The 27,986-nt window shown below is 49.0% G+C and overlaps 10 protein-coding genes across 10 annotated transcripts; 6 read left to right on the top strand and 4 right to left on the bottom strand.

The window, feature by feature from the left end:
* Nucleotides 1-534: 534 nt before the first annotated feature.
* On the top strand, nt 535-821 carry EPUS_07800 (uncharacterized protein; the record flags this gene model as incomplete). Its single annotated transcript, XM_007789354.1, has 2 exons — nt 535-624; nt 678-821. 2 exons carry the CDS (start codon nt 535-537, stop codon nt 819-821), a joined length of 234 nt encoding a protein of 77 aa, XP_007787544.1.
* Nucleotides 822-1,780: 959 nt separating this feature from the next.
* EPUS_07799 (Alternative oxidase) lies at nt 1,781-2,965 on the top strand (the record flags this gene model as incomplete). The annotated part of the gene is made up of 3 exons (XM_007789353.1): nt 1,781-2,025; nt 2,076-2,405; nt 2,455-2,965. The coding sequence occupies 3 exons, from the start codon at nt 1,781-1,783 to the stop codon at nt 2,963-2,965; spliced, it is 1,086 nt and encodes a 361-aa protein (XP_007787543.1).
* A 630-nt stretch (nt 2,966-3,595) lies between these two features.
* EPUS_07798 (uncharacterized protein) lies at nt 3,596-5,100 on the top strand (the record flags this gene model as incomplete). The annotated part of the gene is made up of 3 exons (XM_007789352.1): nt 3,596-3,654; nt 3,705-4,133; nt 4,188-5,100. 3 exons carry the CDS (start codon nt 3,596-3,598, stop codon nt 5,098-5,100), a joined length of 1,401 nt encoding a protein of 466 aa, XP_007787542.1.
* Nucleotides 5,101-6,232: 1,132 nt separating this feature from the next.
* Nucleotides 6,233-8,779, top strand: EPUS_07797 (uncharacterized protein; the record flags this gene model as incomplete). The annotated part of the gene is made up of 1 exon (XM_007789351.1): nt 6,233-8,779. The coding sequence occupies one exon, from the start codon at nt 6,233-6,235 to the stop codon at nt 8,777-8,779; it is 2,547 nt and encodes an 848-aa protein (XP_007787541.1).
* A 1,479-nt stretch (nt 8,780-10,258) lies between these two features.
* EPUS_07796 (uncharacterized protein) lies at nt 10,259-12,071 on the bottom strand (the record flags this gene model as incomplete). Its single annotated transcript, XM_007789350.1, has 5 exons — nt 10,259-10,594; nt 10,657-10,982; nt 11,044-11,270; nt 11,336-11,673; nt 11,736-12,071. 5 exons carry the CDS (start codon nt 12,069-12,071, stop codon nt 10,259-10,261), a joined length of 1,563 nt encoding a protein of 520 aa, XP_007787540.1.
* Nucleotides 12,072-13,767: 1,696 nt separating this feature from the next.
* EPUS_07795 (uncharacterized protein) lies at nt 13,768-16,231 on the top strand (the record flags this gene model as incomplete). Its single annotated transcript, XM_007789349.1, has 5 exons — nt 13,768-14,036; nt 14,098-14,807; nt 14,866-15,016; nt 15,072-15,504; nt 15,554-16,231. 5 exons carry the CDS (start codon nt 13,768-13,770, stop codon nt 16,229-16,231), a joined length of 2,241 nt encoding a protein of 746 aa, XP_007787539.1.
* A 2,299-nt stretch (nt 16,232-18,530) lies between these two features.
* Nucleotides 18,531-20,810, top strand: EPUS_07794 (uncharacterized protein; the record flags this gene model as incomplete). Its single annotated transcript, XM_007789348.1, has 3 exons — nt 18,531-20,402; nt 20,471-20,711; nt 20,767-20,810. The coding sequence occupies 3 exons, from the start codon at nt 18,531-18,533 to the stop codon at nt 20,808-20,810; spliced, it is 2,157 nt and encodes a 718-aa protein (XP_007787538.1).
* A 764-nt stretch (nt 20,811-21,574) lies between these two features.
* Nucleotides 21,575-22,300, bottom strand: EPUS_07793 (uncharacterized protein; the record flags this gene model as incomplete). The annotated part of the gene is made up of 1 exon (XM_007789347.1): nt 21,575-22,300. One exon carries the CDS (start codon nt 22,298-22,300, stop codon nt 21,575-21,577), a length of 726 nt encoding a protein of 241 aa, XP_007787537.1.
* Nucleotides 22,301-23,029: 729 nt separating this feature from the next.
* EPUS_07792 (uncharacterized protein) lies at nt 23,030-24,375 on the bottom strand (the record flags this gene model as incomplete). Its single annotated transcript, XM_007789346.1, has 3 exons — nt 23,030-23,209; nt 23,348-23,701; nt 23,863-24,375. The coding sequence occupies 3 exons, from the start codon at nt 24,373-24,375 to the stop codon at nt 23,030-23,032; spliced, it is 1,047 nt and encodes a 348-aa protein (XP_007787536.1).
* A 495-nt stretch (nt 24,376-24,870) lies between these two features.
* On the bottom strand, nt 24,871-27,780 carry EPUS_07791 (uncharacterized protein; the record flags this gene model as incomplete). Its single annotated transcript, XM_007789345.1, has 1 exon — nt 24,871-27,780. The coding sequence occupies one exon, from the start codon at nt 27,778-27,780 to the stop codon at nt 24,871-24,873; it is 2,910 nt and encodes a 969-aa protein (XP_007787535.1).
* Nucleotides 27,781-27,986: the final 206 nt, after the last annotated feature.

Genomic DNA, 27,986 nt, shown 5'->3' with positions numbered 1-27,986 from the left:
GGTCCGGAGATTTGAGACTCGCGTGAAGACTGACACATTATTGTCAACAAAAAACAATCAAGACCCTTGAACAGGGGAACATCAACGGGAGCACTAACTTCCGGATTGCAGTAGTTAGTACGGAGTAAAGGGAAGCTAGTTGGCAGCAAGAGCTCCTGAACCGCTACTCGAGTAACTTAGACTCATTACAGTACCCCTCGCTCGCGTGTCTTTTGGTTTCTTTGAGCCTTGGCAAGCAGAACAGTGCAGTGGCACCAATGACGGATTACCCTTCTAGCCAATTCACCTCTTTGTGTAGTACAGTAAGCTAACACTCCAAGCCCTCTGGACCACAAAACTATATCTTATACATTCATCTAGAGGTTTATTCTGTACATATACCCTTCCAGAGAGGCACCGGGTAGGACAATTTTTCAAGCTCCTTGGTCTTGCACACTATTCTAGATGGCGCAACGAATTTCCTACAGAGTTCACGGCAAGGTACAAGGAGTTTTCTTTAGGTAGGGCGTTCTGATCTCGTCTGCTGTTGACAGGATGACTGACAGACTTTCAAGAGCATTTACACAGGAAAAAGCTCAGAGTTATGGTATAACAGGGTTCGTAAAGAACACATCCGACGGCAAAGTAAGATAGACGAGAGTTTTACATCAATGGAGATCTAGCCTAACTCTCTCCAGGTTGAGGGCGAGGCTCAAGGGAACGAAGATGCCTTGCAGAAATTCCTGAAGGATATCAATGAAGGTCCGAAAAATGCACATGTTGTCAAAGTGGAGAAGTCGACCATAGACACCAAAGATGGAGAATCTTCCTTTCAGTATTGAATTGTTCAGACCCAGTCCGAGGTTTCACTACAAGATTGCGGCAAGGCGCAAGGATATCCACCATGCCAGCCCATATTGGTCCAAGCATGATGGAGAGAAAAAGACAGAAACGGTTTCCAGCATCTGCCTAGCTTAGGCGAAAGAAATAGAAAGAAGAGAGATGGGTTCTAGTAAGAGACAGTCAAGTCTCATCTTTCTGCCCCATCGGCCAAATGCAGCAAAGTCGTGCACGTCATCAACAGCGTACTCTGGCACCCACTTAGGGTGAGGAAGACCATTTCCCACCGTCTGGTACTCGGTATGGCTCATCTAAGGATCTACAACTAAGTCTTAGCTTGCCAGAGGCCTTGTGCTTTGTTCCGTTTTGCTTTTATTCCCTATGCACGTGATTCGTGATTTGATGTCCGATTTCTTCCGAAAGCGGCAACATTCGGACGTGTTTTCGCAGTCATGTGGCAAGAAACAGTAATGGGTCTCAGATGTCCATTCTGCTAGAAGCCACGCGAAGGCCGACTTACATTGTGCAGGTCTGGCTAACCAGTGTTACAACTACTTGGACCATGATTGTAGATGTCCATTTATGCTGCACTAACTGATAGACCGAGGAATGTATCGCAGAGCTTGCCCAAAGAGTGCTAGTGAAATGCAGCCCTGTGGCGTTTCCTAGCGGATTATGGGATTACTACGTTATTGATTTATTTTTGACACCGCTGCAAGTGTTTGGTGGCTCCACACCGTCAGTTGTGGTCATGGCCAACGAGAAATGTCGGAAGGCTTCGTGTTCGAAGCTGAGCATGTTGACGCACGTGCCCAGGATATAAATATGCCCTGGCAACTTCTGACTGTCATAACTCAATCATCTTGCCATCAACAGTACACTAATCCAACCAGCATACATACGTTCTACTAACCATTCACCTTTTTCCCAAACCAACTCTGTATTCTACCACCACTAAATTATGGGCACGATACGTGTGACGCCACCACGGACCCTGTTCTCTGGGCAGGGAAGTGCTTACATCGGCAAAGCTATTGCAAGCTCGCTCAATAGCTCATCATCAATATGCACAACAGGAATGAGAAGTAGCTACTACCTTCTCCGACCATACAGCTCTCCTCTTGGCAAGAGAAACTTTTCATCCACAAGCAAGCAGCAACTGGAAGTGTTTCCGCCTCCAAGAGATGCGCCCTCCATCAGAGTCACGTATGTCTCCATCAGGTCTTCCTTTCGTGGACTGACTAACTCGCCCCCAGTCCTGCAGCATGGCAGCATCCGGTCTATTCCGAAGAGTCGATGAAACAGATTGCCATTGCTCGTCGCGACGTGAGGACGTGGTCCGACTGGACTGCCTTCAACCTTGTGCGCTTGCTCCGCTGGTCGACCGATATAGCCACCGGCTATCGACATCAGAAGGAGATCAAGAAACTCGAAGATAATCCGAATGCCAAGCGATTTCAGATGACGGAGCGGAAATGGCTGACTCGTTTCATCTTTCTCGAATCGATAGCTGGAGTACCGGGTATCGTTGGGGGCATGCTTCGACATCTCCGCAGCTTGAGACGAATGCAACGAGATAACGGATGGTCCGTTTTTGTCATAGAACATCTTTGGAGACATGCTAACTTTCAGTAGGATTGAGAGTCTTCTAGAAGAAGCTTACAACGAGCGAATGCACCTCCTCACTTTCCTAAAGATGGCCGAACCAGGAAGATTCATGAAGTTCATGGTTCTTGCTGCTCAGGGCATCTTCAGCAACGCCTTCTTCTTTGCGTACCTCGTCTCCCCTCGCACATGCCATCGATTTGTTGGTTATCTCGAAGAAGAAGCCGTCATGACCTACACCCATTGCATTCGCGATATCGAGGCTGGACGATTGCCATCATGGTCAAAGTTGGATGCTCCAGAAATCGCAGTCCGATATTGGAATATGCCTGAAGGCCACAGAAAGATGCGAGATCTTTTACTATACATCCGAGCAGACGAGGCTAAGCACAGAGAAGTCAACCATACCCTGGGCAACCTCGATTGGCACAAAGACCCCAATCCATATGTGTCTGAGTACAAAGATCCGAGCCAGAATCATCCCACAAAGGGTATTGATATCAATAAACCGGTTGGATGGGAGCGAGAGGAGGTGATATGAGAAGTTGTTCACTGTGATTTGCGATTCAGCGTGTTTGTGAAAGCATAGCGAGGATTTGGCGTTTTACAAGGGCCTGTACATTAGCAGGGAACTCTCAACTTTCAGAAGAAGAATGATTTGAATCCTTCAAAGGGTTACCAAAAGTTGGCTACAAAGCCTAATAGACATGAATTTTGTTGATTTTGGATCTTTATTCATGCTTATCACTATGAATTGTTCTTCACGAATTGTGCTGAGGCTGGAACAAGAGATGCCACATCAAGTTTCGCAGGGTACATATCTTGGGCTTGAAGTACAGTGGCATAATCTCAAATGAGGCAACAACTGTCATGCTAACAATAACTGCGTACTTCTCAGAGTATTCAGCACCACTGATTTGAACGAGAGACTCTCGTAGCTTGGTCACACGGGCGCACTACTAAGTCGTCGCCCTCAGAAAGTCAACCGGACCCACTTCCTCCTGGGCATGAAAAACATACAGGTAGGCCAACTCCCCCCTCAATTATCAAAGATTTTGCTGCCAAATAGCGGTGTGCAACCTCAACCTGGCCTTTCAAAAAGTTCAGCTCCGCCTCGCCAAGCCCCCTTTGTTTCGCCCTTCCGGATATCCCTGGCTACAGTCGACCAACCATGAACAACAATTACACGGAGGACTACTCCTGGCAGTCTCTAGAGGGCGATCAATCCTGGTGAGTTGAAAAAAAAAAGACAGGGGCTGACCGAAGGGCAAAAATTTAAGGGTTGACTACGGCTATGCGTCAGCCTTACCGAACTTTCAACTGGACCTGCCATTGGGCTATGAACCAAACCTCACAGCACCATGGGCTTCTACAAATACATCCTCATATTATGTCCAGAATAATTTAGGAGCTGGCTCATCCCTCGTAGAGCCTCAGCAGAACCTAGTCGGCAGTTATTTCCACATCACGGGAGCAGAGGGTGGTGCCAACGGCCAAAATGCATGTTTCACGTCTGAACCGAGAGAAACAGTGCTCCCAAACGTTGACACTGCAGTGCTTTACCCTGCGTATATGCAGGGCACTGCATCTCACCACCAGGTGCAACAACAAGAACAAGCCACAGATCTGTCAACAGCCGCCATTGACTTCCAGTTTGTTGGTGGATCTCGACCACTTCAGCCTCTAGCAGCGAAGGCAGAACTGCCGAGGTAGGCGAAAATAACTTTGCGGCTCTTTTTGGTAGTTCCACTGACAAATCGTAGCGTTGCTCAGAGACAGGATGAGAACTCAGAAGAACTGAACCTCAAATGTAAATTTCCTGGTTGTGTTTCGAAGAAAAGCTTCAAGCGAAAGTACGAACTTGAACGACATATGCAGAAGCATAGTCGGCAAGAAACTTTCGACTGCCCTGCTGTCAACTGCAAGTATCGCGGGCCAAAAGCTTTCTATCGACCAGACAAGCTGAAAGCTCATGTACTCGCTGGTCATGATGAGCAGACACTATTCGCGTGCCCTGTAGCCGGATGCTTCTCAGCTAGTAGACTCTTGTCGCGCGCCTTCTTGTCCGTGCACATGCGCAACCATGACTTGCCAGTAGGGAAGTATCGGGGCTATTTACCAGCACTTGGATCTCTTGATCGATTTCGAACCTGTCCTGTCGAGAAGTGTTTGAAGAAGCTGTCTCCAGATTCCCTGCAGGGGCATGTCCTGCAGCACACTGAGGCTGAACGAGCTGCCTGCCGGATCAAGATTGCTGCCGCGGGATTAGATCATCTCAGTGGTTGCGTCATCTGCCCAATTATCAGCTGTCGAATTACACTTCCAGATCTGCCGGCATTCCAAGATCATCTTATCGACCACATTGCCTTAGATCCGAATCACTTTCGCGCCTGGAAAACCAGTGCCATTCATTCGTGGTGTGATCTTCATCAACATCCCTGGGTGCTACTGCGTATTTCATGGTGGGATAGAATATCGTCTTTTTATAATAGAGACTGCCCTGCCTGCGGGATGAGGAGGGGACAAAACACTCATCCGTTCGACTTACTCAAAGATCCCAAGAATTTGCACGCTTGTAGAGAAGAGATCCTCCAACTTTACCCTGGTATCGGCTGGCACCCAATCTTTGATGATGTGATGCCGGCTGTTCACCGTACGACGATACGATTACCATAACAGAAAGGTGAATACAGCCCGCACCTTATCAGAACCCAGCTAAAACACTTTGCAGCCAACGCATCTTCAGCCTTACTTCTTCTTTTCGTGGCAACTGTTTCCTTGCAATGTCACTTTAACTGCGGTGGGTCGCTACTTGTATTGGGTAATGGTGAGACTGTGGATGGTTGAGGTGTGGATACAAAGGGTAGTCGTTGTCATTTGATACATGATTCAAATTCTCTTATCATCACGGCCTAGTAAACGATCATTCTTCTGAAAATTACCAGCTCTGTTGCTCATTGCATGACAATTCCATGCTGTGATTGTCAATCATAACAAGGCCATCAATCAACCCCGGAATCACCCTGCCCTGGTGCGCCACTGAACAGCTCTTTTTGATACCATGCTCCGTGTATAATCGCTGTTCAACATAGTTTTTGCGTATAAGCGAAATAAGGGAGACTTCTATATTTGGAGATTGTATATGCCTGATTTGACCTGGGGGGTCCCTGATCTAGCGTGGCTGTAGACGGGTTTAACAGCTGCCTTTCCACCTAACTCTCCTGTTCTTCGCATATGCAGCGTACTTGCATGTACGCTCAACATGGAGAGACCTACAAGGTTGATCTTCACCTTCTTGTAGCCGCTGTCTTGCATGTTCTTGTTCTTGAAAATCTGGTTATGAAGAGTACGTAGCATGATCGACAGACGCGTCGCGTTCTCCCAGCTAAATTTTAGCTGCTCACTACGTACTACGTAGTTGGTTTGTTTAGAGGTTGGCGGCCAGGAAGTTTTCCCGCTCTTAGCGGAGCTCCTTCAGGCAATGCCCAACCACAACATTAAGGTCATATCTCCTTGTCTCCGTGTCTCAATTACCAAGACAGACGGAACTCTACATGTAATGACTTGCACCGTTACAAGAAGCGCACCTTTAAGACTTCCTTGTTTGTGTGCCTGCTGTTCCCTGATCGACCCAAAACATTTTGAAAGCCAGTTGAAACACTTCACAAAACCTTTCACTTACCAGCATCGCCATCAGAGAAACATAGAAGTCTCCATAACCTCACGAATTTCAACCAAATACTGTTGATCAGCTCCCTATTGTGTCCACCAATCAAGAGGGGGCATGTTTGCCCATGGAGTACAAACGATGGTGGAGACAGAAGCATCAGCCGAGACCGATCTCCAAAGGTACCTAAAGAAAACATCTGACGACTCTGGCAATCCCCCACCCGTACCACCGAAAGACTCACCCTCGGTGTCAAGCAATGTCGACTCCCACTTCATCTCCCGAAGCATATCTCGAACAGATTCCATTTTCTCTTTCTCCCGCGCAACCTTCAGTAGCCAATGGTCCAGTCTCACTTCCATGAAGTTACCTTCCTCCGAATCGCTCTCTACTAGCATATCTGCTATATATACAGCACATAAAGCCATCAGGGCGTTGACAAATGCGGCGGATCAAATACAAATGTGGGCTGGAAAAGCGATCAAGATCCTAAGCAATCTGGATGCAGACGACGACGTCGAATGGGCTGCGGCTGCAGGACGAGAAGGCCTAGATGAGACTGACAAGGCTGTGCGGAAGTTCGAAACACTGGTAAATGTGTACGTGCAAGCGATAGACGAACTGCAGATGCGGCCCGATGTTGGTGAGGTTGAAGCAAAGGATCTACAGGACGTTGTTGACCAGATGGAATCGACCCTCGCAGATTGGGAGGATGTCCGAAATTCGTTGAAGGCTGTGCACAATCAAGTGGAACTGGCTATGGAATGGGAAGAGTTGTGGGGTACTGTGCTCGGAGATGTTGGTGAAGAGATGGACAGCTTAGGCCGACTTGTCTTTGAGATGGAAGAAAAGAGACATATGTCAATGCGTGAGGATGCCCACACCGATGTCAGCGAAGGATTCGACCTAAACGAGCTGGAAAACATGCTTCATGAAGGTCCGAAAAGAGCCTCAAACTCAGCCACCAATCGCTTTAGCCTGCCTTTCGGTTTCTCATCCTCGCCATTGGAATCTTCTGCGTTTGATAAGACACAAAATGATTCAAATTTGTTGGCCTTATTTGCCCGTATGCAACCACTTCGGGCTTCCCTCGACTTCTTGCCAATGCGTCTCTCCATGTTCAAAGCACGGGCTGAGGAGGTCTTTCCAACTGCGTGCATAGAATTGGAGGAGAAGAGGACGCGGTTGGAGAAAGGCTGGAAGACATTGGAAAAGGAAGCCGAGGACCTCCGAAGAGAACTGGGTGAGGACCGATGGATACTGGTCTTCCGCAATGCTGGTAGGCAGGCGCAGAAGATGTGTGAATCCGTCGAGAGAAGCATTACAAAGCTACAAGAAGCAATCGACGCAGGAGCGCAGCACAACAATCGAACAGCCCTTGCTAAGAAAGTCGAAAATTTCGAGGCCAAACGCATGCACTATGGGCCTGCGATTGATCGTGTTCTGTCTATCATTCACAAAGGTGTCCGGGATCGACTCACAGTCAATGGAGAGATCCTAAGATTGCATGCCGACATGACTTCTCGGGTCCAAGCAATGCATCAATCGATGAACATCATGGAGGCCACTCTCGAAGAGTCCAATGCCAATCACAATTCTGAGCTGCGAGACTCAATATCGAGTATCATTTCCATGGATCGGTCAATGACGAGCAGCTTCAACGAGACGCCAGGTTCATCTCCTGCTTCGTCGGTTGTTCTTTCCGGTGGCAAGCACGATACACCGCCAGCAAATGGGACTCGTGGGTATCGATCGACTTCTTCTTCACGTCCTCCAACTGGTCATAAACGCTATGCATCATCGCTGAATAAACGACCGGCAACGCCCCTCTCATCGCATTCCGCTAGCACCCTTCCAGCTAGAACTGCATCTCCTTCGCCTGGCCAGCCGTCTGTCTATCGCCAAGGTATATACAAGCCTCCCACTGCCCCACTACCTCGACCAGCTGCCACTCCACTCAGCAACAAGCCTAGATGGAGCAGTAGCGGTAAACCCAGCAACCCAAAACCTGCTTATGGTGCCAGGACTGCTTCAGGTACAATGTCGTCCCCGCTGGGTAGGCATCATCAGCCCTCTCGATCGGGGTCCTCATTTTCCTCTTTACCAGCCCCAAGTCCATTGAGTCGAGAAGCAACAAGCTCGCCCAATATTCCACCAACAAACGCCATGCGACGAGCGTCGAATCTGCAATCCTTTGCTGAACGAGTTTGCACCCCGGTCCCAGGAAGTGCTCAAAATCCGCTGCCACACCATCGTGGTCGCCACGTGACGGCGCCAGTCCACACATCACCTCACCTTGGCACCATCAGATCTCCTTCATCGCTAGCCGTCCACAACAGAAGCAAGCCTACAATGAATCGGGCACCTTCATCACTTGCACACCAAAGATCGTCTTCGAAGCCGCTGGCCTCGAAGACAAGCAATCCAGTTTCGAGAGGCGACAGCGGGATTGATATTGGCGATGATGAAGACTTGGATCATGACTTGGAGAATCTCCAGCTGGACAGAGAATTGAGCTCCAGTCCTTCAATGAGACCTAGGCTAGCTCAGAATCAACGACCAGGATCTGTGGCAGGCAGGAGATTGAGTATGTTACCTCTTCCGACAAACAAAATCAAAGGCAGTACTGTCATCTCGAATGCTAGCGGCAGAGAAAGCTCACTGAGCAATAGGCCTGTTTGGAAGTGAAAAGGCACCCTTTACTTTCCTGCTTAGGTATTGAAGGAATGATATCAGGTTCCCTTCTTCGTTTCTTTTCTGTTTGCACATGTCTGTTTGTGGAAGAGTAAGGCAAGCAAGCAAAGCTGCTTACTTTGGTTAATGTCAGCGTTTTAGCGAAGCGAAACATTCTATTGTACTGTGCATATGTGCATCTGAGGTACACGGATTAGCTTGGGTAGTCATACTAGTTACTAGTAGTAACAGATGAAGGAACAAAGAGTGAACCACATGACATGACATGACATGACATCTCCTTTTCTTCAGCACAAAGTGTCAAGTTTTCCAAACTGCCAGTTTCTACAAGAAGATCAGTAGCATATTTTTCTTTTTGTCGGGAATGAATGCGAGGCTATCACCTGGACAGGAGTAAATGAAACAGGCCACTTCCCATCCCCTTCCAAACTCACAACGCTGATGAACTCTCACTAACGATAATCCCTTCTACGCATGTCCCTCTAGCAAGATCTGATAGACAATAGTAGTCAGGTGGACAACCAAACATGCATGCTAATCAATGCACGAGTACGTACGTAGTAGTTAGTACGCAGAATCTTCAGACCTGCAAGGTGCGGTGCTTGCCCCTGCATCCATACTATGCACATGCATCCATGCGTGCACACTTGCACACCTGCAAAACGGTGTCCAATCCCATCCCATCCCATACAATTCCACCTGTCTGCTTGTAATCCCATTCCATCACATCTCCTGGACATCCGTGGCGGAGGGAACGTCCTTGTGTCTGAATCGATCGATCGATCAATCGTCATTTATATTTATCTTCATCTTGATATTGTAAGGGTGTCTGATCTATATCTTGCGGCGCAGTCATGACGGGGGAGAACTGATCGAGGTAAGCAGGTAGGTAGGTAGGCGGTATGCATGCGCACATGCAGGGGGATGTAAAGCTTGCTGACACTACTACTATGTACGTAATTCTGTAAGATGTGTATGCGAGGTTCGGCAGGTTTGACTTTCATGCATTACGGATCGGATAGGTTTTAAGTATGATGCAGGAATGGTGGGTGGAGGCGGAGGGGCTTCGGATACGTAGTAGCTGCTTCGATAGTGGTTGATAGAGTTGTTCGGGTAGGTACTGTGCTGCTGTAGTGCTGTACCTGGATTGGTTCTTGCACACCGCAGCTACGTATAAAGGCGGACGGGAATGAAAGACGTTGAGACCTTTCTCGGATGAGTTGGCTAGTTGACGATCAGCTCAATTGTATGCACTCACCATGGATACTGAGGGATTATCAAAAGGTGATCATGGCGTACTGAGGTCTCTGTTCTACTGCTCGTAGATTCTGCCATGTCTGTCAAGCTACGGTTTCCTCCCTTGTATATTCACATCCTTCCGTTCCGATATGTACATTAACCACATCCGTGCTATACCTTGCTCTCTCACCTCCCTGACTCACCTTTCAAGGTAGGATCCTACTTATTTTCCAACTATGTCCCCGCCGTCAACGTAACAACCACCCACTTAACCTCGGCCTTCTCATCCTTCAACGGCGTCCAATGTGTCGCCAACCTCTCACTCCTCCTATAGATCACACTCTTCTTCGTCACGAGATTGATATCCGCGCTTACTGCCCTTCCAGACTTTAATGAGCTCTTGATGCGATATTTGAAGTCGCGCGGCATAGAGGGGGCATGTTGCATGAGAATCTTGAATATGTTGTTATTGGCGAGGTGGAGGTTTTCTTTCGGGTCGAGGCAGAGCATGTCGACTATGGTCGGCGAGAAGAATTTGACTTCGAGAGCAGGGTGGCTTAGAACGAGGAACTGTGATGTCCATGAGGTTAGGGTAAGGAATTGCTTGCCTAGAGTGAAGGAGCAGATTGTACCTTAGAGTAGGCGGTGTAGAACATCTCCATCTGCTCTTTGAAATCCAGCCGCTCGATCTTGTTGATTAGATTCTGTTCCATGCCGGCTGGTATGTCGGAGTATTTGTCATTGTTCTTGCTCCGGAAGGTTTTGAACAAGGCGCCGAGGCCGGAACTTCCGGGTTTAGAAGTTGTTGCTGCGGCAAGATATGGATCGTCAACGACATTGGAGTCTTCGCCAATGGAAAGGAGTCGGAGGATGTCGGAGCAATTGTGGATTGTGGTGGAACAGTTGATCTGTCCTCCAAGGAAGAAAACTGTTCTGCCCTCGGAATCTAGTAAAGGAGCTGTAGGATGCTTTGTTAATTTCTGCCGCATTGATTGTAGGTAGTACTATGCTATACTCACTCACGTATAGCAAGTTCCAGAATGGTTCTCCTGTCTTTCGATAATTTAGAAGTAACTCTACTGACTCCTTCTTTGCGCCAATGCAGGCTTTGAGTCGCCGCACTGCAGCGTGATCGGTATGGTTGCCTTGTAAGAATCGACAGTTCCGAGGGATAATCTCTGACCTTGAATAGCCGGTGACACTGACGAAACCATCCGAGGCGTAAACAATGGGATTGTCTGCTATGCTGGTACGCAGATGAAAGGTTAATACCGCGCTTTTGAACACTCAAGATTGCGTCATGTAACTCACGCTGGATTGGTAAGACAGAAACAATCGCCAAGGCCTGCATATCTTTGACGGCTACCACCAGACAAGGCCTTGACTGCACTGGTGGTCATTTGGTGCTTGACAAATCTAGGGTAGATATCCGAGGCCAGCAGATTCTCAATGTGCTCTTGCGCATCCGTAAACATCAACTCCATGGCCGGAAGCGTGGTCATGGTGGTCATTTTAATATCTGCATTCATCTGCTTCATCATGCCCTGCGAGAGGTTCAACTGTTTCACGGCATCCGGAGATATGAAGTTTTTGTGAATCTCGGAGAGGGTCTTGGTCAATTCGTCTAGGAGAGTATTGTATCGGTCTACCTGTTCCAGAGCGAGCCATCGTCAGCGCGCACCATGATGAAGCTCGAACTCTGAAAGCTAACCCTCTCCAAGAATTCCATGTTCTCTCCCGACATACGTGCTTGGCTAAATTTAAGAAGCTGATGCGCCGTGGCTGGGTTGTGCAGGACGATCTGAAAGACTTCTGGGCTGAAGAAGTCTGCGACACCATTGACAGCCATGCCTCTACTGGTGGATGACCTTGGCCGAGTGTCATCAGACTGTGGTGGTGGAGATACACCTCGATCTCGCTCGCGCTCCACCAGGGCCTTGGAAGGTGTCGAGGTGATGTTTCCGAAGTCGAAGCCATGATCGTTGCCATAGGGGTTCGTAGGAGCGCCGTTGAGGTGGGTATCTCTGTAATCCATCATTGCCGTCATTGTGCCTCACCTGTGACAGTAAGATGAATGCATGGCAGTGTCATGAGCAGTGAACGACCGCTTGAGCTATTGTTCAGATGTGCATTACGGTCAGCGACGGCTCTGCGTTCGAGACCAAATAGACTCCGGACGATAGCTAACTGCAAGAAGCCAAATGCCGGAAGTACATCATGACTTTGGCGTGCATGCAGCATTGGCAAGGATAGGGTGATCTTGCTGCTATTCGTACATTAGCTCATCCACGTAAAAGCAATTCCGATTGGTGCCAGCTGCATGCGCTACTCGAGGCACTATCCTGACGACTTTCTTCGCTTCGAGCTCCCCTGCATATTGTGTAATATTGGTATTGTTTGGATCGACCTTGGCCCTCGCGAATCTTCTACCTGTAGAAATATCCCGTCTATCGGTATTCTCCATCTACTAGCGGCTCCTAGCGAAGGGTAATGCTCAGACTAGGGCCAAAGGCGTTGGTGGCGGGGAAAACGTGGTGAGAGAAGCTACGCTGAGATGATCGTTTCACAAGGAGCAAAACATGCTGTCTTCCATGCATATTCGATACGAGTCGTTACTACGAGTACGTATCCATGATGCCCTGAGCAAAGATGCAGGCAGCTACCACCGGCAGCTCACATGACACTCACCATTCAGCAGCTAAAGTTGCTAAGGGCGCCACTTACCCAGAAGATGAGCCGGGTGAATCCTTCAAGTAGTTAACAATGAAGATTTGTGCCAAGGACAGCCCCCATCGCCAGGACCCGAGCCCCAGGGGTAGAGGACAAGGCATAAGGAACAAGATCTGCCGAAATTGCAATGATCCTACCCAAAAACGACCGACTATGCATGGCACAATCAGTTCCGGTTTAATTAGTTTATCGAAATCACGGCACCCAATCTGTCGGGACACCTCGTGCCACCCTACCTCACCATGCCACTCCCACATACCAGTAACTAGTTTTACTCCGTACTAACTACTAGTATTAGAATTTTCGCATAAAGTTTACTACGGTACAGAGTACCAAGCAGAATTGTAGTAGCCATAGCTTGGCGCTAGTATCTTTGACCCTGTATGACTCGATATGCTTTCATAACCGCTAAGCTAAATTCTTGATAACGGTTATTAACTGACCAATTTGTATAGCTAAAGACAAAATAAGCTCTCAGATTGTGGATTCGGGAGCTGTGGCACAATGAAAGAAAACTAGTTTTACTAGCGCCGAGCTATATGGCTACTTCTGCCTGGTACCGTAGTATGGATTCTAGTTATTGCCCATTAACTACGCCATTGAGCAAGCTGCGTCTGGCCAGCTTCTCCCCCCTCTCACCCATCCTTGCTACGTTAGCCGCAGATTGCACCGGGCTTCAACGTCCATCATCCTTGATCGATAAGCCTCCGACGGCTCGTTGATTGGGAATAGCCCAGAGTCAACCAGGATCAATCTTGCTCTTCTATGCGAATCGCACGGTCGAGGATTGGGCTAAAATTTTTATCACGCAGTAGGTAGTAGATTCTCACCGTTGCGTTCCAAGCAGGTCAAAGTTCTGGCTCAGTTCGTAATGCACATGGTCACCCATATTCCTTATTCACTACCATCCCGTGCCCTCCCCTCCTCACTCCTACCGTACTTTCATCTCATTTCTAGAAGGCGAGCGACACTTTTTGCTTTGAGACAAAAGAACACCCTAGCCAATTGGCCAAATGTCCAATGTCGGCGCTCTGCACGCCTTCCCTAGCAACAAGCCCCTTCACACCATAGAAGAATCAGGACACAGCGACTACGAACCCACTGAGCGAGGTGACTCAAGGCTGCAGTCGTATGAGGACATCTATTACAATCAAGCAGTGAGATTGGCGGCAGAGGAATGGCAGGCTTCTTCCTCCGACAATTCCAGCAGGTCCGATGAAGGCCGCGCCTCTCCCAGAGCAGATGCTCGTTCCAGGTCAGGTCAACTGCGGCATCGCACAAAGTAGGGTTTTGTTTTCATTCGCTCTGCCCTTTTCCGAACATGTTACTCACCATCGCTGTAGTTCCAATAAACAGGCTCCTTTCCAAGAATCAGAAGGGTCAGATCATGCCTCGGCGCAGAGGAGCTCACCCAGAGAATCTGGCACCTTCTCAGTTGAAGAATCCAACACCGACGTCACATCTGCCATGCAACAGTCTCTAAGGGGTGAGCACTCGGATAATGAAAACCCCTTCGTCGCCCCATCAGACGAATTCGACCTGGCAGCGCCGGTCAAGATTGGAAACGATCTACATGCTCTCGAAGCTCTTTGCGATCTGTTATTTGCTGGCGAACATCTAAAGAAGATCTTTGCAGATCCATCCTCACTGCTGGATTTCACGGCTTTCCTCAGCGCTTGCCGGCCAAGATCGATTCCCATGCTAATGTACCACCTGGATGCCGCAGAAGCTTTGAAAGCTGTCAATTATGCCATCACAATCGCAGATTCTCTAGAAGCGATACCAGGGCACGACTTTACGTCTGCGCCGACTAAGACATCCATGAACTCGGAATTGGAATTCAAAGCCGAAAAGGCGTTCAACGTCCTAGTCAAGGAAGATCTTCCGGCCTTTGTGACTCAGCTGTATGTACAGACGGTCAAGTCAAGCATGATGAGGCGTATTGCAGGTCCTGCCGTACCACCCTCGAGGGATGAGCCGGAGGGAATGTTGGAGGTCTTCTGTCTGACCGACCCGTCGCGAACTGACAATCCTATCGTCTTCGCCTCAAAAGGTTTGTGGTCTGCAAGTTTGGATGCCGTTCTGTTATATTTAGCTGACGGCATGCACAGCATTCCATCAAATGACTCAGTATAGTATGGGTTACGTTATTGGACGCAATTGCCGTTTTCTGCAGGGACCAAGGACAAACAAGGCCAGTATCGATCGTATCCGCAAAGCATTGGACGAAGGACGAGATCATTGCGACCTGATCCTTAACTAGTAAGCACTGCAATGCCATGGTCATACTCGCTAGCTGACTGATTCCTCTATCCAGTCGTAGAGATGGGTCTCCTTTCCTAAATGTATTGATGCTCGCTCAATTGCGCGACGTCAGCGGAAAGATCAGATATACTCTCGGCGCCCAGATTGACGTCAGCAACGTTCTCCCTGACAGCGCCGATCTAGATGGCGAGGTCTCTCAAAGAGGCCCTCAAATCGACTTCATGGGTCCAACTGCTCCTCCAGAAGGGAGCAAGCCGAAAGACAAATCTCAAGACCCACGTGAGATGCTGGATTCGCAGAACCAACACGAGGATGGCGGTCGAAGGGCGCCGACGATACAAGAACAAGCAGATGACGATGTCCGGTCAACGAACGGTAACTGGCAGCGTCCTGCAGCTCTCCTGCGAGGTCTTTCCTCCGCTTCCCTGTCAGAGTACGGTTCTGAAAGCTGGGTTAACAACAAACTGGGTGGATTTTACCAGCATGTAAGCTTCCTGCATTCTTATTGATTTTTCTATTGCTGAGAATCTACAGTATCTTCTCATTCGACCTTATCCATCCCTACGTGTCCTCTTCGCCTCCCCCTCTTTGCGCCTACCCGGCATAGTGCAGGCTCCTATAATAGACAAGATTGGAGGTAGTCCTGAGGTCCGTGAGGAGCTCACCCAGGCCCTAGCACAAGGCAGAAGTGTCACTGCGAAGGTCCGTTGGGTGATGAAACCAGGCGATCGAGGTCGCAATCGATGGATCGCCTTTACGCCACTCGTTGGCAGCCACGATCAGATTGGCGTCTGGATAGCTATCTTGGTCGATGAAGAATCGGAAAACGAACTGAGGCTGGCGCCTCCAGTGAAATTTAGAGTCCCTGAATTGAAGAGACCGGCGCCGGCTCCTCCGAAACAGCCATCAGTGGTACCAGCCAAGGACAGAGTACCCGATGCCAAGGCCTTTGATGCGTACTTGGAAAAGCCTATGCCGCCCTTGCCAGAGAGACCTGTCCCCTCACGAAATGAGGAATCGCCAGCCAGTATCAGCCCAACGGCCACCTCCTTCCTACCTGAGATTGACGAGGCTTACGAAAGTCTTGAAGTGCGTTTGCGGAAGAAACGGGAGCGCGACGCGGCGAGATTGCTTGAAAAGAATGGTGCTCCCATCAAGCCGACATACAAATCTCTTTCACCCTACGCTTTCATGAATAATGATGGGCCTTGAAGTGCTCGCTCCTTTCAGTATACGAAGTGCGGAGTAAATCCCGCCTATTCTTTCTCAAGAGATAAGTAATACCTATGTTCACATAAGTGACGGCGTCTTTCCCATATCTGCTACGAGCATTCCAACTTGGGCAGTCTTGCAGCCAGCTACCTTGCAGGCAGAGATTTTATTGCTGCCAGGGAACTGGTCATCCTCACCTAATCCTCACAAGCGAATTCGTGGCTCCTCAGACAAAGCAAGCCTCACGGAACCAAGCATCGAATCACATTGCGATTATAGACTTGGAGCTGGCTCTTATGCCGAGCTTAAGTTTTTCTTCTCTTTTTAGCCCATAGGGGTATCTGGTTGGCACGACGGAATGGTGGCTTCCTCCAAGGTGCGACCTCGAGTTACGGTGCGCATATCATGGTTCATTATCAGCCAACTGAATATGGTAATTCTCATTTGCATATAATCTGTGGAGCAAGGGAAGAAAACTGTCCTACAGGGCGAGCATGTAGGTCGTCCTGGTGTCCTGTCAAGGTCGGCAAAATGCGTCACTCAACGCAATAACAGATAATGTGGAAAATTTGGCCTTTCAGGAAAGTAATGAGGTATAGCGATGGATGATGGGGAAGCCATATCTCGGCTGGGCTGGCACATAGTAGCGAATTCACATTCCAACTTCATCACACGCTATATCTCTTTCCTTACCTTTCCTTTCCTTTCTACATTGTCCGTACCTAGCTTCTTCGAGATAGCATCTTCAGCCAGTACATGATTGCCTAGGTTATTGCGAAGGGCTGCACACTGAGTGGCACCGGCTGTCTGCCTTGCTTGGTGTCGGGACAGGTCCTCAGCCACTGTATATCTTTAATGGATGAGTTCGGCTCGGGTCGGTCACTGAGGGGGCTTTCGCAAAGACCGGACCGTAGCCGAAAGGCGCACGCAGGAGAATCTCGACTCGGATCGTCCCTGCACAAGACCATTGCCTGTCAAAGCTACTCGTAACAGACGAATCTGTCCCCAGCATTTATGTAGTTCTACTCCGTAACTTGGATCAAATGTAAGGCTTCGTAGGTCGGCAAGCTGATGGTCTATTGACTAGTTACGTAGTAGTGGACGGATGCCCGGGACCCGGGCCCGGAGGGCCGAGGCCCATTGATACAGTTAGTGACGCTGTAGGCACAGCACGAAATGGCGAAATAAATGAGAGTTATAGCTAGCAGACTACTCTACAGACAATACCAGCCAATTTGTCATCAAATACCATGCCAAGAGCGACACCAATTATTTGTATGGGCCTTGGGCCCCGGCCATACTTACTTACTACGTAGACATCGGAATTAGTGGCCGTCTGGGCAAAATCAAAAGGGTCATAATGATTGGGCGGCTCTAGGCCGACTCTTGTGCCTAGATAGTCCCACTTCTTGTGACAGATTTGCAGGAGCCAAGACGGCCACCAATTCTGTCTAACTTAGGGGCCTCGGCCTTGTGCCAGCTTTGATCCCAGCGTGCCGCTTCCCTGTGGTTAAGCGCTCTTCTCTGTACGCCTCTTAAAGGTCTGGGATGATCTTTTGTATACCTCCAACCACCCATCTTCCTCATCTTACGTTCTATTAGGGCACCTGTATGCTGATTCTCAACTATCCAGCACAAGCGCACAAGCACTCACGATGCAGACTGTGTTCATAGATACACCACACATTCTTGCTTCATCTAGCTTGACCTACAGTCTGACCAGGCGGATAGGGAGGCTGCAATTCATGCACGAAGGCTGTGCAGCGGCACAGTGCACATTTTGACAATCATTATCTCCAAGATAGCGCAGGCAACAGCTCAAGCGGCACGCAACACCTACTCTCTGCAAGGAGGAAGAGTGTAATGTTGACTGCCGCGTTTTCTGTACATCCCAGCTTCTTGGGTGTCTGCATAATCCTTGGGATACCGCAATCGCTCAGCCTCTGTCATTTGGGGTCGATTTTGCCCAACATTCCTGGTAGTATCGCTACTCTACTCAGCCGAGCACTCGTTGTGGGGAGATGATAGCTACCCAACACCGGCATGGCAGGCTCAAGTGAATTAGAGCCGGGCCTGTGTTTGCCCTCTTAGTGATGGCCCGTCCAACAAAGCCATGCTCCCAGCCACGATGTTCCGCTTTCAATGTGTCTGCTCTATGTGCTCTGTTTTTCTTTACATTTAAAAGGGTGCACTTTCCACTCTTCTCTCCATCATTCCCCTCCGCAGAAAACATTCTACCTGAAACTCCTTCCCCACACCTTCTTCTCTGCCACAGAAATCAAATCTACTCAATTTCGACATGGGAGATCAATCCGCGGCTGAGACGCCCCTTATCTCTCTACAGTCAAAGGGTCATGGCGATCTTCTCAACATTATCGATAGTCTCAGATCGCAAGGCATCAGCAGATATATCGACCTCCCTCAACTAATTGTCTGTGGAGACCAGTCGTCGGGAAAGAGCTCAGTGCTTGAGGCTGTATCTGGAATCCGCTTTCCCACTAAAGACAACCTATGCACCCGATTCGCTACAGAGCTTATACTTCGCCGAGGTCCAGATAGCAATGCAAGCGTCACCATCGTGCCTGGTCCTGATCGAACCGATAGCGAGAAGACAAAATTACTCAAGTTTCAACATGAGATCGTTGAACTTGATCAGTTCGAGCATCTAGTCAATGACGCCAAAGAGGTTATGGGTCTTGATGGAGACGCAAAGGCTTTCAGTAATGACATATTGCGAGTTGAAGTGTCTGGCCCAAATCAACCACATCTGACGTTAGTGGATCTTCCTGGTCTGTTTCAAGCAGGCAATAAGGCTCAATCAGATAACGATGCTCAAGTCGTCAAAGATCTGGTTCTTTCCTATATGAAAAAGGCCCGAAGTATTATTCTTGCAGTCGTATCTGCGAAGAACGATTTCGCTAATCAGATCGTTACTAAATACGCTCGGGAGCTAGATCCCCAAGGCTTACGTACACTTGGAATTATCACCAAACCTGACACTCTTCATGCTGGTTCCGACAGTGAGAGGTCGTTCGTTGACCTTGCCGAAAATAAGGACGTGAATTTCAGATTGGGTTGGCATGTATTGAAGAACCGTGACTATGACACAAGAGATTCTTCTGCCGAAGAAAGAGATCAAGCTGAGAGAGATTTCTTTTCCAAGGGCATCTGGACTACTCTTCCGCCTACGCACGTAGGCATTACTTCACTGAAACCACGACTCAGCTCTCTGCTCAAGGATCAGATCCTAATGGAACTACCGAACCTCATCCGGGACGTGGAAGGCGGGGTAAAGGAGTGCCAGAGTATTCTTGAACGACTGGGTGGCGCGCGAGCAACGCTCAAAGACCAGCGTCTGCACCTTCTCCAGATCAGCCAATCGTTTTCCTCACTCGCCAAGGCCGCAGTAGGGGGAGTATATGTCGACCAATTCTTTGGCAGCGCAATGACCAAGGACGGCTACAACAAGCGACTTCGTGCGGTGGCAAAGGCCATTCTGACAGAGTTCTCTGATACTATGCGAACAAAAGGACATGCAAAGTACATTTTAGATGACAACGAGACCCAACCCTTCCAAAGCCCACCACTATCACCACCTCGCATCCGGCGTTCTGACTATATCCAGGAGGTGTTGGGTTTGATGAAGCGGAGCAGCGGCTATGAGCTCCCAGGCACCTACAATCCACTGATCATAGGCGATCTTTTCTTCGAGCAGGCGTCTCCATGGGGTTCACATGTGAACGCGTTCATGAGCCGGCTCATCGAGGCAGCCAGAACGACGGTCAATATGATTTTGGACCATATTGCAGATGACGAGACGATCGGGGGGCTGATGCGGCAGATTATCAACCCTGAAATGGATGCGCTAAAAAAAGCCACGGAACAGAAGGCTGCAGAAGTGCTAGCACCGCACCAACGAGGTCATCCGAATACTTACAACCACTACTTCATCGAAAACGTGCAAAAGGCAAAAGAAAGGCACTGGCAAAAGTTCCTCGAAGAGAGGCTTTGCTCGCATTTTGGGCTTGCGGATATCGACGAAACATATCACTCCCCAGACACTGGAATTCAACTGCGGCCTCTGCTAACCTCAATGACTTCAAGGACAGAGGTTGACATGGACCGTTTTGCTTGCTCTGAGGCCATCGACTGTATGCTAGCCTACTACAAGGTTTGTTATCACTTTCTTGTATCTACTCTACACATTCACAGTGAAGATGCTAATGCGAGGTCGTCCAGGTCGCCCAAAAAACCATCGTGGACGTCTTCAGCGAACTCGCCATTGAACAGTGTCTGCTACAAAAGCTGCCTGAGATGTTCACACCTGAAGTGGTATTTGCTCTAGAGCCGGACGAGATTGAAAGCATTGCTGCAGAAAGTGAAGAAAGCAGGGTCGAAAGAAGTCGTGCAACGGAGAAACTCAAAGTCCTGGAGAGCACCTTGAAGGTATTACACAGCCTCGATCGGCACAAGATTACCGGTGGGTCGACAATTTCCTTCCTCTTATCCGTATAAGAAGCTGATCAATACTTTAGTACAAGGAAAAGACGAGGCTGGGCTTTCAAGCGACGAGGACTAAGCCCGGGATTTTGATGGCGGCGATCCGTACGCTCAAGGCATGGCCATTGCTCTTCGGTCACGCGGTTCGAGGCCCTGGTGGGAAGGCGTTCATGGTGTGGGTTACGCATGTCTTTCGTTATGGGCTCCTTTAGCAAACTTGCAGTCGGCGTCATACGTATGGGGTGACCTGTTGGTCTCTGGTGTATCTATGAAGTATAGGATAGCAACATCACAGCTCGTCAAAGCCCCACTTTTGATGGTTTGAGCGTGCATTCACTCCTACCAACCTTAATATCCTCCACTCCCACCAGACGGCTTGTCTCGAGCCGAAAGTTCTGGCACAATCGAGTCCAGAATTGTATTGATAGTTGCCTGGTGATGGTTTTATGCTAATCAAATAGTCGACGACTGCCACTGCCTCAGATCTCCCGCAGGCAGGTCCATACTTTTTCCTGGGCAATGTGGGTCAGGCCAGGGCCCCCTTTTCCTGTCTTGGCGAAACAGGCCGAGCCACGGCGGACTATTATTAGGTTGACGACACATCAAAAATTTGAACTTCAAAATCAGAGCTGTTCTTACAGTATATACTGAGTTTCCTCTGATAAATTATGGTCATAAAATACAAGTAGGGGATGTAAGAAGAGGATATCAAAAGAGAATGTCTGAAAAGGGTGCCCTCAAGAGGGTGCCCTAAGAGAGTACCTTAAGAGCCCCAAGAGGGTGCCCGAAGCTTGGCGCAGAAATTTATGGCAGTTCTCAGATTCGTGCTATCTACACAGCCATTTAGTAGGGGATAGGGCGCCCATTTCGCTCATTTAGGGCAGCTACTCTATCTGGCATTGTTGAGATAGCCCTATTAATCTCATCCAGAGTTATTTTATCCCACTCCTCCTGAATAGCCCTGCGCAGAACAGCTTCTTCGAAGATGACCCCCCTGGACTTCAAGCGCTGCTTTATTATCCTCCAGATCGTCTCAATGGGGTTGAGATCAGGCGAATTAGCAGGGTTCATCTCCCATTTGATCCCTAGAAGGTCCTTGAGTGCTTTGACCTTGTTAGGACCCTTGCCCTTGGTACCATGAGGCCCGTCGTTATCTTCGATTAATATGCAATCTTTATCCCAATCAGGAGCGACGATTTCTTTCAAAATAGTCATATAATCAGCTTGAACAAGCCGTCCCCCTATACCAGAGCCAGTATAGAAGTGGAGCTGACCCTTGAAATTCCATCCAATAACGCCATATACGTGTACAGATTGATTTTGGCGCTTCAATCTAAATTGGGTCTTTGAAAGGGCATTTCGAGCCTCATAACCCTTGCGACGATGAATTCGAGCTTGTCGTTGCAAGCAAGTGGCAAAATGGGACTCGTCACACCATCGAAACTTCTTAAATGCATCCAATTGCCAATATCGACGGTCAAATCCCCATATAATTCGGGCATCGATATGTGATTGTGAGAGCATTTTTTTCTGTGCAGCCATATAGGTCCCTACACCAAAATCCTTCATATTTTGTTGAATTGCACGTTCGGAGCCATATATTATGTATCTTAAATAGCTCTGTACGAGGCAATTTGCCAGCTGTGTGGCGTGCGTCAGCAAGAAGGCGCGCTCGGCGCGGCGTATCAACCATCGTTTTTGGCGTTCGTGAGGCCGCAGGAGAAGGAGGATCAATCGAATGAGACTTTCGGCAGACGCGGCGTCTATTTCCCTGTTTAGAATCCATTGTTCCCTAAATTTGAGTGAGTATTGGTAGAGAAATAGAGGAATGAAGAAGGGGGGAGGAGGAAGGGGATCTGAGAACTGCCATAAATTTCTGCGCCAAGCTTCGGCCTCAAAAGGGTGCCCTAAAAGGGTGCCCCAAGAGGGTGCCGCAAGAGGATAAGGCCTTAGAGAGTAAGGCCCTGAAACAGAATCATATGACCCTGTTGCTGGCTCAAAACTGATTTTGAGATTCCAAATTTTGATGCGTCGTCAACCCAATAATAGTCTGCCGTAGGATCATGTGTATAGATCTAAAGGTGAATATGTATGTGTGGACATGCCAGTGATTGTGCGCTTGGAGTGACAAGTATTCTTGATATGAAGATGGGATGGCACGGCAGCTCAACAGCTATTCCTATTTTCTATACCTTCGCAAAAGATTGATCCAAGCTTACAAATCTGCGGTCATCCAATCACCCACCTGTTGACCCTCTCTCTTACTTCTGCCCCTGCAAAAGGAACCATCATACATCATCATTGATCAGCCCACCTCCCTAAAAACTCGATCAACGTCTCATCCACCTCCTTCGGATGACTCGCACTCAGAAAATGCGCTCCTCCCTCCACGACCATCAGATCCGCGGCCTTCGCGTTCTCGAACAGCTTGATCTCCTCTTTTGCGTTAGCGATGGTGTAGACGACGTCGTTCGTGCCCTGTTAATTGAGACCTCGCGTGTTAGCACTATACACAGAGAGGCTTAGAACACCACCACCAGTAGCATCGGACAAACCATAGCAGGAGACCAACACCAGGATGCAAAGGAAAGGCAGGTGAAGTATTGAGGAACTAACATGCAACCAAATAACCGGACATCTGACATCCCACAACCGTCCCCTCAACCCATCCCGATCTCGAAGGTTAATAGCCGCCATCCTGATGCGCCTCCTCCCCTCATCCCCTCTATAATTGTCCTTAATCTCCTTCACCCAGAACTCCCTGACTTCCTTCTCGCAATTTTCCCCAAACCCGATGTCAACCAGATAGTTGCAGTAGGAGTCATCGGGGACGAAGTCTGGACTGGAGGTGTTGGTGGTCCAGGAGTCGATACTGGGGGTTAGCAAGGCGTGGCAGTCCCAGCAGCCCAGGGAGATTGTATGGGGGGTTTCGGCGGAGAGGGAGGTCCCTAGGGGGATGATGCCGAGGATCTTTCTTCATGTCATTCGTCTTCCTAGCTTCGGAGCAGAACTGACCTCTAATTGCTCCCATGCCAATGAAAGAAAGACGAGCCAGTTCCAAACCAGAGACCACAGAAAGGGAGAGAAGGAGAGAGAGGGAACGAAGTGAGCACATAGTATTGGAGTCATACCTTATCAGGCGCCAACAACGCCATCCTCACCGTGACCCAACCCCCCTGACTGGTCCCCAACGCAAACGCCTTCTCGATGCCCAACTTCTCCATGACCTGTAGATTCATGATCGCAGTATCCCAATACGTCCAGTTGTCTACCTTCAGTGCTATCGTCCCGCCGTGCCCAAGAAGTTCAATGGCTAGCAAGTTCATGGTGTCGGTTAGAGATTTATTGGCATATTGGGAATTGTAGAGCTTGGCATTGGTGGTGAAGGAATTCACGAGAACGAGGGTGGGTTTGGAAGAGTCGTAGGGGTAGGGCATGTGGTAGGAAGCGCGTATGCCACCCAGGTGCGGAACATCAACCGTTTGGGTGGTGAAGGAAGAACACATGATTGATGATGGAGAGGTCTCAGGGTGTAGAATGGTGATTGTATCACGAAGGCAGATGGCAAACAGAAAGAGAGGACTCAAATACTTATGATATGCATTCGACTTGAGAGCTTCCCCGCAATACCAAGCGATACCCATGTTGGTCCGGGGTGCACAGATAGAAATCTGACATCACAGCAGAACTCAAAGAAGTGATGAGTCTCTCGCGTCATGAGTGGTCGCAGCCTTCAGATGTTCGGGTTAGGTGTTCCGACTCTTTCCATAGTTAGAAGGCGAAGAGAATGCCGGGCCCTACTGGTAGAAAGCAATCACCTCTTGACACTTCTCTGCTTCTGTCATACATGTGTATATGTGCTATTTTGCCATTTGGACAGTTTGGACAGTTTGGACAGTTCCGATATCTTACAGCCTCACATCCTTGCCTTATGTCAGCCAGCCGCTCAACCATGGAAAACCTCCTTCCAAACCTTTCACAATTTCATCTTCATCCTACAGTACATGGGGCGTGTTTTGCTTTGCACTCAGGATGGTTCACATCCGTCCTTCCAACGTTGGCACAGGCCTCAAGCACCCTCCGATGCCACCTGACATGGGAAAAGACTCTTCTAACATCTTCTGCAAGCTCAGTGCGACTTAATCTGCGGTCAAATCGACAATATTGAGTTTGGTACGTTTGGTTGGATCAGCTGCTTCGTGACCATTGTGCTCCGGTTCCTTTCTTTTGTTGCCGGCGAAGTGTTGGCCCAACTCGCTCTTGTTGTTGTTGTGTAGCTGTGGGCTGAGCATAGACAAAGGCCGGTCCGTGATTTTCAAGTTTAGAATCTCGTCATGCTTATCACCGAGTAAGTGTTTCAGCCACGGATTGCTGTCGAGGTTTCTGATATGCTTCTTGGCAAAATCAAACCGATTCTGCCACTGTGAGTGCTCTTGTACATATTGCTCGTGGACCTTCGTTATGACAAGTGCATGCGGTGATCCAGAAGTGATGGTCTGACATCGATAACCTGTCCGCGGAAGCTGCTTCTCCAGGTGTTTTCTCCGAGCCTGTATAATCCGAAACTCGCACGTTTCACGGATGCTGTCTTTTACGAAAGCCTTGAGATCGAGACAGTCCCGACAGCTGCATCTGACAGTCCTCGTTGGACGAGACCAGTCTGTAGGTCTTCGAGGCTCTGGCCCAATGTACCGAATGATGTACGCTTGCAAGATCAGGTGTACATGCTCACGGCAGTCGTTACTGAGCATAAAGCATGAACCTCCTTTCCGCAAATGTGTTAGCAGGAGCTCAATATACGGCAACAGAAGGCTTCCAAAAACATCTGTTCGTGCATTCAGAGCAGAATGTTGGATTTGATGGAATAGATTGCAAATTGCGTTACTGAGCGAGAGCACCTCACACTGCTGCAACGTTTGCATTATGACATCTCCAGACACGGGATAAAAAATTGGCAGTCTTTCCTCAGAGGCTCCCCAATCAAATTGTGTGATGACTTTCTCAATGACTCTTCTGTATGTTTCGGCCACGGTGCTCACTGGAACCTGACGCCCCCGCAGCTCGAAGAGACGGATAAGGAATGCCATGGCAAATGATGTGTGATCCGATTTTGCTTCAACAAAGGGTACAATGCGCTGTTCTAGCATTTTAGCGCCAAATTCATCTGCCACTTCTGCCAACGCAGTACCATCCTTTGGCGTTACGCTTGAGCATGATAGAAAGATGGACTCCATTTGGGCTCTGACCCAACCTTTAACCGCACTTGCTTCCATATCAGAAGTCTTCCCTGAAGCAGACGATGGCTCACCAGCTAAGTGAAGCAATGCAGACCGCTTGGAATCGATATGCTTGATACGCCTGAAGGCGGTTTCGAGAGCTGGCTTCAGGGTCTCGAATCCAAGCCTCGGGATGGCCCCCCCAATGATTCCGAACATTTCTACCGACGGTTCTCCTCTCTGCAGTCCAAGAGCTTCCTCTAAAAGTGGTACGTTATCTAGTTTCAAAGCGGCAGAGGCGACCCCTTCCAGGAGTTCAGTCGATTCAATATATGTGCTTAAGCACGAGAATCTTTCTGACGAAGTCTTTCTTTCCTGTTGAAGTACAAGATGGCAAAGTCTTTCCAGCTCAAGTCTTTTAGAAGCATCTGAAGTGGTGCCGTGGTCTTCTCGAAGCCGCTTCATCCAACTCAGGATACGATCAGGATCTTCTTTTGCTGCTTTGTACATCAAGTCGACACGACATGTTTGAGGAAGTAACAAGACCACGGTATCATGATAGAAGTGTGTTGTCGAGACCCCTTCATTTCCAGTGTAGCCGGTGAAGTCCTCTCCATCGGGAGCACGCTCGAAGATATCCCCTTGGGCAATATCTTCAACATCGAAGTCCACGGTTTTGGCAATTTCTTTACGATTTCGATCGATGACTCGTGTAAGCTGAATCGAAGAATCGACAAGGTCGATGATCTCGTGGCAACCACCTAGATCCTTTTTATCTTTGATCGAAGCTTTAGTCCTATAACTTTGGTCCTCTTCCTCCGTGTCCTCATCAGCTGAATCTTCGTCGTATCCATAGTAACCGCCGCCACCACAACGGTCCCAATATTCGCTCTCATCGCATCCACCAGTAACTTCTTTTTCGATGTGAGCAAGGTAGACGAGGAAGTTTTGATCATTGCAAGCGTCGAGGAGATACCGAAACTTAACATGGTCGCTACCTTTCAAGGCTTCAAAGCTCAAACTTGACTTTGAATACTTGTAGGAGAGCTTGTAGGCCAGCATGCGAGGAATATCAGGATTCTCTTGATTGCACACGGCACTCCACTGTGAGAGAACGCTTTTCAGTTTGCTTTTTGAGTCGGTGCTGGCGGAGGCGGTGGCAGTGGGTCCAGAACTGGTCTGTACGAGATTGTATATGAGAACAAGTCGATATCCGCCAGTGACTGGCTTGACTTCGTGAGTGACATCAGAATACCACGCCGCATATGAGTATTCAAAATCCGAGGTCTCGGATGTGCTGATTATCTGACGCTTGCCTTCATGCGAGAGATGGATTTCGCCACCGCTGTGCTGAGAAGGCAAGCAAATCATAAGGGTTCCGAACATTCCCTTGACTTTTTCTCCATCCTGATGTGGAAGGAAGAAAGCGCCTTCTTCGTACAATAGCAATTTGTAGAGCTCAGCACGCACATGGCGCGGACCACAAGCCACGTTGAGCTCTTTGGCTACCGTCTCGACAACGCGTCCGACGTGATGACCGAGTCTAGGATTGCGGAGGTGAAAGTAGGCGGGATCGATCTGCCATGATTTCCGGACTGAGGTATCGACCAAGGTCTGGGAACCTTTGCCGAACGGGCTCTGCTGCGTGACTGATGAGCTTGCAATTGCTTGTGCATCTCGCACGGATAATGGCAAGCCAATGGTGCCCAGGCCGCGGATGAATAGGGCAGGATTGGGAAAGGAGTCTAGAACATGAAAGCAGGCAAATGAACCAGACACTTCGACGTTGGCGAGTGCATCACAGACGCCTTTCTTGATCGACTGTGCAGTCATGACGTGGAAGACTGGTCAATGTGCATTGGCTAGCTAGCCTACCGAGTACCACTGGCGAGAATGGGGCCAGAGGACTGTCGAGGAAGCATAAAAAGGGGCAGTAGGAGCGCTAGAGGTTCTGTGACCGCGTCGCGTCTGCCCTAACTACCCGTAGCCCAATGGGTGGAGCCCTGGTAGGGCCCGAAGCTTGGCGCAGAAATTTATGG

Source organism: Endocarpon pusillum, assembly GCF_000464535.1.
Source record: "Endocarpon pusillum Z07020 unplaced genomic scaffold C740401, whole genome shotgun sequence".
Lineage (NCBI taxonomy): Eukaryota > Fungi > Ascomycota > Eurotiomycetes > Verrucariales > Verrucariaceae > Endocarpon > Endocarpon pusillum.
The sequence above is the reverse complement of the archived record's forward strand: the minus strand, read 5'-3'. Positions and strand labels throughout refer to the sequence as shown.